The 9,862-nt window shown below is 42.0% G+C and overlaps 1 protein-coding gene across 2 annotated transcripts in view; it reads left to right on the forward strand.

The window, feature by feature from the left end:
• Positions 1-8,923, forward strand: part of Pde5a (phosphodiesterase 5A) — a 141,085-nt gene extending 132,162 nt beyond the window's left edge. For both annotated transcript variants that reach the window (XM_052731317.1, XM_052731318.1), the window contains exons 19-21: positions 1,196-1,270; positions 2,016-2,099; positions 4,953-8,923. In XM_052731317.1, the coding sequence (XP_052587277.1) occupies positions 1,196-1,270; positions 2,016-2,099; positions 4,953-5,090 (297 nt within the window). In that variant the 3' untranslated portion in view covers positions 5,091-8,923. The remainder of the gene's footprint in view (positions 1-1,195; positions 1,271-2,015; positions 2,100-4,952) is intronic.
• The last annotated feature ends 939 nt before the right edge of the window (positions 8,924-9,862 follow it).

The following is a 9,862-nucleotide window of genomic DNA, read 5'->3' on the forward strand; positions in this document are numbered from 1 at the left end:
ATGGAAGATGTTGAGCACCCAGAAGGACTGAAATACACAAATATGTTTAAACCCAAGAATTCAATTAATAAAAGTATTAGTAAAAATGAAACCTTCTAGTGTCACCTTTGGTAGATACTTGAGAGGCAGACTCCATATAACTAGCCACTCCTGGAAGTGTACAGCATCATGCCTAAGGAGCCAACTGATGAGAAAATGAGATGTCAGTCTAGCTGAGCCGCAAGAAACCATTAAGAGGCATTATGAGAATGTGGGCTACAGAATCCGGACTCTGGGAGACTATAAGATAAACAAACCAGAGTACTCATCAAAACAGAATTCGCAAAAAAAAAGATTAAGAGAGAGATTACAAGAAACTTAAAAGCCTGTCAACCAGTTGCAATACAGCATTGGTACTGGTTTTTTTTTTTTTTTCTACCTTTTATAAACAGGTGTTTAAGAACACGGAGTTTGCTGTGACATTGTGACTCCTAAGAATGTCAGAAGCTACATCCGTAAAGGCTCATCAACATGATGACCAAACATGAGCTGAACAAGGATGACGCCAATAGACATGATAACATGGTTGGGAAACTAAAGAACGGTGTGGGAGACACCATCTTCCCCAGCCAGGGAGAGCACATCCAATACCAAATGGTCAGCCCTGGAGATGGACACACAAGTAACATTATACTGACTGAACAGGCTGTAGTTATGTGTTTAGAAATATCTATCTGCACACACATGCGCATGCCCATGCGTACACACACACACACATTACAGCAATAATGAAAAAGAGGCCATGAATTTGAAAACAAGCAAGGAAGGGAGGAGTGGGGGAAGAGTGGAGGGTGAATATGATCAAAATACATTGTATGAAATTCTCAAGGAATTAGCGCTTTTTTAAAAAAAATTAAAGAAACAGGTGCTTAATAAATAGCTTGCTGGTTATTCAGACAGATGGGCACAGTCTTGGTATTGATTGGCAAAACTGAAACATGTCATTTCCTGCTTAGTCACAGGGGATCACGTGATTGTGGTTATATGGTTAAAGCAAATGCAGCCTTATTTCTATTTCTTGTTACTGTTTTATCCTAATGATCCTGATGGTGGAAACAACCGATTTGCTAGATTTCGTTATCTTCATTCAAAGTCTCTGTTTTGAAGAATGACATGTTTTCCCCGCCCCAGACACTCAGTCTGTTGTCTGTTTCAGATAGCAGAACTTGTGGCAGCTGAGTTCTTCGATCAAGGAGACAGAGAGAGAAAAGAACTCAACATCGAGCCTGCTGTAAGTACGAGGCTTTGTTGGTAGGAACTGTTCAACCCACTTTTAAATTATATACTTGTAGAGACAGGTTCTTACCATGTACATCAGCCTAGTCTCAATCATACAATCCTTTTGCCTCAGCCTCTTGGTGCTGGAGTTGAAGCATGCGACCACACTTGGCTAAAGTATATACTGCTTCTGAACACTTCCGTGACACCTCTCCTGGGGATGTGGTTGCTCATTTTACTTTTTAACACTGTCTTTCTTTTTAGAAGAATTATATGTGCTGATTACAAGAGCAAAAGCAATCTAGGCAGACAAAGATTGCTTCCAAGTCGTGCCCCCAAGTGTCTTGTCCTTTCTTTTCTCCACTTTCATGTGATAAGCCACTTTCATTCTATTACGGTCTTTGGGATGTATGGATTGTAATTATACAGGAAATGACTGCAGCCACAGCTTCATTCACTCCCTTTGCTGTAATATTTCCAGGTTCATGGTTCCAAACAGCACAGTGATGAGCAGCAACGTTGCTGCCTGTTCCTCTTTATTATTTTGCCAGGGTGAATTTCCAGAAGGGGACAGTGACTTTAAACGTGTTTGATGTAGCCTTTTAATATAAAGGTTTCTTCCTTTTCTTTGTAGGGCTGGGTATATGTATATATAGTTGCTATCTTACCTCCTTAAGCTGACCACCCATTCATCTTTTTACAGCCAACCTTTCCTGTGTGCTTTGAATAAATGTAGATCTCTCTGTGTGTATTTTCAGGATCTAATGAACAGGGAGAAGAAAAATAAAATCCCAAGTATGCAAGTTGGGTTCATAGATGCCATCTGCTTGCAGCTGTATGAGGTATTTACAGGGAAAATACTAGATTGCTAAACTTAGATTGTGTTATGAATTAAATATGAAGTACATTGAAGAGATTAACACTAGACACATATTTTTGCTTCTAAAGTCAAAAAACATAATTATTGTTGGTATTGTTCCTTTCTGCTGACGAATGTAATGTCTGTACAGAACAAGGGATACATTTCCCATCTCACAAAGGCATTGACTCACTCAGTGTATAAATATCTACTGAGTGCCTAGGGTGTGCTGGACACCAACACATTAATTTAGGGGACACTAAGAGGCATGTGCTGGTGCTGCCCTCAAGGCGGTAGTTCCTGTATACTCTGTGTGTTAGCATTATCTTTTTAAAGTTTAATTTTAGCCTAAGTACAAAAAATAGTCACCCAACTGTTTTTTCACTGTCATGTTGTGGCTTGGACATTGTTAAGAAAATTTTTCTTAATACTAAAAGGAGGAGGTTGCAGGAATATGGGCTCCAATGTCCCTTCTGCTCGTCTCACTTGTTGGCTTTTTGTAGCTTTTGTTGTTCTGGTAAAAAGATGCATCTAATGTTCAGTGGACTGGTTTAGATATTTACTGCCCCAGTAAAGGAAAGAGATGCTGTCTTTGTTTCTATAGGTTCCAATGGATGTAAGTCTTATTTATTTGGCAAATTCCCCTTGGAGTTGTCATAAAAGGTTAAGAACAGACGAAAACTACGGAGTTTCCAATCTAGACCTGGCAGATTCAGTAACTGGATGTGTAGAAGTTCATCTCCCACGGAGAAAAAGTACTCGCCCCAAATACGTAGTTGGTGGCATGCACAATTGAGAATCCAGTTCTCATTTTATATTTATTTATTTTTCACGGTGCTGGGGCTCAAACTCGGGTTCTTGGTATGCTAGGCAAGCATTCTACCACCAAGCCATAGCCTTAACTTTTTTTTTCTAGTTTTTCAAGACAGGATTTCTTTGTCTATCCCTGGCTACCCTGGAACTCGCTTTGTAGACCAGGCTGGCTTTGAACTCACAGAGATCCACCCGCCTCTGAGTTCTGGAATTGAATGCATACACCACCACATCAGGCCTCCAGTTCTCGTTCTTTGTCCAGGGTTCTAGCAGCATTTTAGTTCTCTTACTGTGAGGGGACACCATAACCAAGGCAGTTCTTATTAAGGAACGCCTTTAACTGGAGGCTTGCTTACAGTTTCAGAGGTTTAGTTCCTTATCATCATGGCCAGATGCAGACAAGCTTGGTACTGGAGAAGTAGTTGAGAGCTACATTCTGATCCACATGCACAGGGGCTGAGAGGTGGGGGGGTGTCCTGGTCCTGTCCTGCACTTTTGAAACCTTAAAGCCCACCCCCAGTGACACACCTCCTCCAGCAAGACCACACCTCCTAATCCTTCTCAAATAGTGTCACCCCTAGTCAGCCCTGGTGACTAAGCATTCAAATTTATGAGCCCGTGGGGACGATTCTTATTCAAACCACCACAAGCATCAAAAGGTTTAATAAACAATCCTGCTGATGGGGAGGAAGGGAAGTAGGGACAGCAACACCAAAGGAGACAGAGGTTTTAGAAGGCCAGCCATATCCACCCCTGCGGCACTGCCTCCCCAATCCACAGGGTCCATTTGGCTAGACCTCCTTTGTGAAGAAGTTCTTCTCCAGAAGCTGCTGAGGCAGTGTTCAGGTGCCCTCAGACCTCCTTTGTAGGACAGACACTTTCCCTGTGGGTTGAACAGAGAGCTTCTCAGTTGATGATACCCCATGGCTCTTGATTTTTCCCATCCCTGTAATCAGGAAGAACAGTGTAATCAGAAGAGCCCTTCTGGATTTCCCTTTGTTGATAGTCTGTGCAAACACTTGTGTGCTGTTGGGAATTCTACACGATCTTAAAAGGTCCTCTTGCTTTTATCATGGAAGTAGTGTGTCCTCAGCGCAGAGCAAACAGAAAGTCCTGAGAAGCAAACAGGAAGATAAAGTATTTCTTAGTCTGACTATTTAGAGGTAACTACGGAGGTCAATGTGTGTGAGATGTAAGATGTTCATGTCCTTTAACAAAAATTGATTTTTGAAATCCACGATATAGCATATATAATTCCGTCTTTGACATGTGCCCAAGACATTTGCAATGACCATAAAATACTTAAAAAATGTTACTAAGCCTTGTTGTTGGCTCTTTGTCGTTTCCCTATTACAAAGAAAGCTACCGCAAATGTGCTTGTAGCTAAATGGCACGACACTTGGTAATAATAATAACAACCTTAGGAAAATCTTGCATTGAAAAAAATACATTGCATAAAACCCTTCTGTGAGAAAGCACAGGCACAGCTTCCCACAGCCCCCTCAGAGAGAGAGCCAGCTTTCAGACAGAGTGCATCCTCACAAATGAGCCCCCACAGCTCAGCATTTACACTTTTTAAGATTCATTTTTATTTTTAACGATGTGTGTGTATTTGTGTGAGTATGTGCACACGAATACAGGTATTCCTAGAGGCCAGAGGCAATGGATCCCTCTGGAGCGCTAGGCAGCTGTGAGCCACCTGATGTGAGTGCTGGGAACCAAACTCAGGTCCTGTACAAGAGCAATACATGCTACTCCACCCCTCCCCCCAACCCCCCCCCCCCCCCCCCCCCCCCCCCCGTCAGTTGTTACTTTGACATGCTTGTGCTCTCTTTGTCCCCAACTATGGCTTCTTAGATGTATAGCTTAAGGGGACTCCTTGGCAAATACTGTGCCCGTGTGTGCCTAGGACTTCAGAGAATGCCACTGCGGGGCTGCTCATGCAACGAATGTGGCCCTTGGTGGCCAGCCTGCGGCGGCAGAGGAGGAGGCTTCCTTCTAGTTGTCTCCTTTCTTCCCTTAGGCCCTGACGCATGTTTCGGAGGACTGTTGGCCCTTGCTGGATGGCTGCAGGAAGAACAGACAGAAATGGCAGGCCCTGGCAGAGCAGCAGGAGAAGACGCTCATTAACGGAGAGAGCAGCCAGGCCAAGCGAGACTGACAGCGTCCCCTGGGTGCAGACGGCCCTCGGCCGGCTTTCTCCACACACCACGTGTATTTGTGTGCACTTTGCCACGGCTGTGTTTTGTTTTTGCACAACTTTTGAGAGCATAGCATGAAGTGTTTTAGAGATTGCTGCCTACTGTCTGTAATTTGTGTTGTTTTTGCCACTGAAGTGAAATGATTAGTCACATTCGCTTTTAACACATTGATAAGAATGGTGTAAATGGCGTTCCTACAGTCAGCTCAGTTTCGCTTGGGGATTATAAATAACCACCTTTGTGTCTCTGAGTCACCAGTCTTTCAAACATGTTAGGAATCTTTCTCAAAAGTAGGTTAGAGGCCAGTTGAATACATTCTGGGGCATTTAAAGCCGTCACAAGATGACGTTGACTGAGTGACTTTTAGGGAGAGATGACTATAAACTTGAAGTGTCTTAACAAAGTAAGATGTTGAAAAGCAGGAAAATGTGGTACCTAATTGCTCTGCTCTTCCTGTGATGGGGACAACTTGCAGGACATCCCATCCATGTGGCAGAGCCAACAACGCTACAGCCAGTCCGTGTAGCAGCCCCTCAGCACACGGTCTCAGAACCCCACCTAAAGCCCAGGACCAGACGATTCTCCCACCGGCCTTCCCAAGAGAGAGTGCGCGCCATGTAGGAGAGGCCCGGAAGAGCCTCAGCCAAGAGAAATACTTCCCCAGAAGATCTTTCTGACAATCTGCATTTTAAATACTGAAAACTTGAAAAACTATTTTTTTAAACTTTTCGTCGCCTCAATCTCACAATTTCAGTTTCAACAGAAGAGTGGTCGCAGGAGCACTGCCTGAAGTCAGACGTGACTGGACACATGAAGGTGCAAAGTTAGCCTTTACTCCTCTGTCAGATTTGCAGGAGAAGAAAATGAGTCTCTGAACAGCAGAGGTTTGTCTCTAAAAGGGAGCTCAGCCAGTGAAGTCAAAGGAACAGTGTGTGAAATTCTCCTGTCCGGATGAAAACAACCTCAGGATTGGAGGGAGATAGTGAATCCAGCCGAGCAGCTGGATTAGGGGAGGGGTACCTGCTCCAAATGTACACAGTTGTTTGGCTTTGGGGAGAATTAGAGGGATCTGATTTATTAATTTCCACCCTTTTTCCCACCTCTCCCAAGGTGGGTGAAGTATTTGATCTGGGTTTATAACATTAATTTGGATTGAAATGGGTTTCTTGTTGTTTTTCTCTTTGCTTACAATTCAACATGTTCATTTTTGATCCTGTGTATGACTATTTTATTGTGGCTTTGTTCTTACTCAGCTACAAAAAGGCAAAGCAAGTTATACTAGCATTGCTTTGTACTGATGAAAGCTAATCCAGGGAGCTGCCATCCAATGCTAATTGTATTATTGTTGTAATACTGGTATTTTGAGAATATTATTTTATTTGTTTTGCATGTCATATAGATGAAATCTGTAAGGTTGCCTCTAGTGCACTGGTGTGTAAATTATACAGACTGTCACTAATAATAGTCCTATCAGCATACCGGATTCACTGATGCACGTATCGTAATTCCTGAGTGTAGACACATGCTTAGAGAACATTCTCCCAGCCCAGCATTGTGACTGAGCAGGTATGCTGAAATGCAGTCATATCCGTTTGTAGCTTACGTCACTGAGAATATTTTTAAAGATGACATTATGTGTGGAAGATTTGTCTGTCGTGTGAACAAGCAAGAAGTCAGGTTGGAAATTATTTGGTTTGCTTTAGGTAATGGTTTATTTTACCTACTAGTATAGACATTAAAATAGGAAGAGTGGTGCCATGCCCATGTTATGTTATTGTTGGACATTTTAGTGCATACAGAAGAGAGTACTATTTTATTCAAATAATTTTTGTTTTATAGGAAAACCATTCCACACATGGATTTCTGTCTGTGGTACAAGAACACAAATCGTAGTTTCTGTTCTGAATGTGAATATTTCCTTTCTGGTATCCTCTCAAGTTGGAATATATTTATTATATTATATTGTTATAATCTCTCCCTTATGCTACCATGTGTTGATATTGCCTGTAATGAACAAGACATTGTTCTTGTCCTAGCCTGTTTGTTTGGTTAATTGCTTGGCTGGCTGTAGTAAAATAATATGATAACATTTCATTTTAATTTTTAGCCAGAAAAATCCCTGTGTTTTGTTAACTTGTCTATAAAGTTTTCTGATCTTATATGTTTAGAGGATTCGCCTTTGCCGGTCATGATACTATGTGAATGTGTATAAGTCAATTAACCTCTGCATCTAAGGAAGCTGTGTTCCTAATGTAGTTAGGTTTGGACAAAGCCTGTGTTTGAGGGAAACATCACAGGAGGCAGCTAGTTAGCTCCTAAGCCTTCCTTATAGGCCTTTGAGACCACTGTCAGAAACAGGGTATTGAGGTAAAGAAGTGACCTCATCCCACAGGTTATTTCGTATGTTGAGTTCCTTAGACGGGAAGCAAGTACATTTGATCCACTCCACACAGACCTGGCTCAGAGCATAAACCCACGACGCTGCTTTGTCACTGATGAATTATGAAGAAGAGTTTCTGTTAGTAGCAGCTCGGAGAAAAGGATGTATATGGAATTGTACAGGAAATATTGGTTTCTTGGAGGAACGAGGAACTTGAATCCCAGACAGTTTTGCCTACCAGTAAAGTGCCTTTACTCTCAGAATGTTGCAGAAGTGTGAGGCTTGGCACGTACTACATTTCCAAATGTCCTGTGGTTTTCACTAGATTACACTCCTAAACTGTAGCAGGTAAACAGCGAAGCCTTTTTTTTTTTTTAACCTGATTTAAGATAAAAAAAAAAAAAAGACAAAATGTTCCCCTGCTCTCATGTAAACAGCTGTATCAAATCAAATAAGGTGGCAGGACTTAGTTCCTCGGTGTCAACCATGGGTCCACCCACCTTTCATTAAAATCCTCTCTGTGTGTTAGGTACAGTGCTCAGCGGCTGAGACAGGGCAGTAACTCCACAGAGCTCACGGCTGGGCAGGAAATGACTAAGAGCATGGTTTCTCTTTCTCCCAACTTTACACGCAAGCCTTGAGGGCAACCATCACTTTCCTGTTCATCTGTAACATACATACTGTGCACTTTCATCCAAAATTTCTTAATATGTCAGTGAACAGCCTGTCTTGCTGTCAGCATGGATCTTTTAACTTGCTGATAGCTTGAAGAACACCTTCGGTAAGGAGTCCCATCTTCTGTGACGCAGATGATGTTTCCATATTCCAGCCAGGGAGAGAGGGGTCAGAGTTCGTGTGGACTATTCAACTGCAGATTTGAACCCCTTCCGCCCTCTTCCAGAGCGCCAAGAGGGAAGTATTAAAGCTTACCTCACTGCTCCTCATTCTTATCAAAAGCCTGTGTAGACATGCCTTGAATGTTGTTGAAAGTGATGTACATAGCTGAAAATATAAATTTCTATGACATTTTAAGAACTCCAATGACCCATCACTCGCCACTGTTGATATCTATTTGTATTCTTACGCCTTTTCAATATATCTGAACAAATATATAGTTTCTGGCACTATTTTTATACTAGCATAAAAGAGTTACTATGTAAATTATGTTTTGTTGTGAGGTCGTTTAAAATGATTGAAATGTTGGTTTCTTTTCTTTCCTCTCACCACACCGAAAACCATTTCCAGTGATCCTTTTGTGGGAGGGTGGGTCACTCCACAGAAGCACTTGCCCACCCACCCCGGGGTCCTGTGAAGTCAGACACGGCCAAGGTGGTCTGCCATTGTGAAAAGTCACCACATGTCTGGGGGTTTCTCGTTTTGCAGTGCTGTAACAATAAAATGAATGAACAAGGACTGGATGTGGTGTAATCATTAGGGGGCGTTGAGGGTTTGTTTTTGGTTTTTTTTTTTTTTCATTTTACATACTAACCCGTTTCCCCTCCCTCCCCCTCTCCTGCTTCCCCCCTCCCCCCCTCCCCCATCCCCGGGACTTTGAGTTTTAAGAGTAAGGGAATGATAGGGAAATGGAGTTTTACCCTTGGAAAGCGGGTCCAATTACTTTGACAGAATTTTACACTGAAGTTTGATAAATATTTTGTCCTTAAATAGACTCTTCAATATAGTAATTTTATTGGTAATGTCCTGTGCTACCAATTTGAGGGCAACATTTCCCACCATAACAGCACTGTGGAAGGTGATGGCATCATTACCACCCTGGTGTACTCAGGGAGCTAAAGCTTAGATGTTTCCTTCTTGCCGAAAGGCTTGAGTCAGGCCCGGATCTGTAGCTTCACAACCACTGCTAATACTACATCCTGCTCTTTTTCCAAAGTCCCACATCTGGGCTTCCTGGACCAAATGTACTATCTAGAAGCACTATAAACAACATGTCTCTCAGCAGGTTTTGCTTTAGTTTTATGGATATCATTCCTTAATTTGGTTCTTATGATAAAGATTAATGTGGTGCCCCGAGGGACTTCTGACCCCCCATTGATGTCTCTGGTATAAAAGACTGTGATAGAGACACTTTTCCGGTGCCTCTGGGCAAGCGCCCTTCAGTATATTGCCAGTACACATAAAAGACTACTTAAAATTTCTGACCATGAGAGGGCGCCAGAATTTCATTTGTATTTAAAGAAGTAACAACTGGCCATAAAAGAGAATTAAAAATTGCTTCTTCAAATATTTTTGGTGACTAAATATGAAAAAAAAATCCAAATGAAAATTTCTGAATGTAATGAAAAATTCATTTTTCTATTAATTTTTATGAAAATTTAAAACTGTTTGTTGACC

This window comes from Peromyscus californicus, unplaced genomic scaffold, assembly GCF_007827085.1.
Source record: "Peromyscus californicus insignis strain IS unplaced genomic scaffold, ASM782708v3 Scaffold_9__1_contigs__length_137607984, whole genome shotgun sequence".
Lineage (NCBI taxonomy): Eukaryota > Metazoa > Chordata > Mammalia > Rodentia > Cricetidae > Peromyscus > Peromyscus californicus.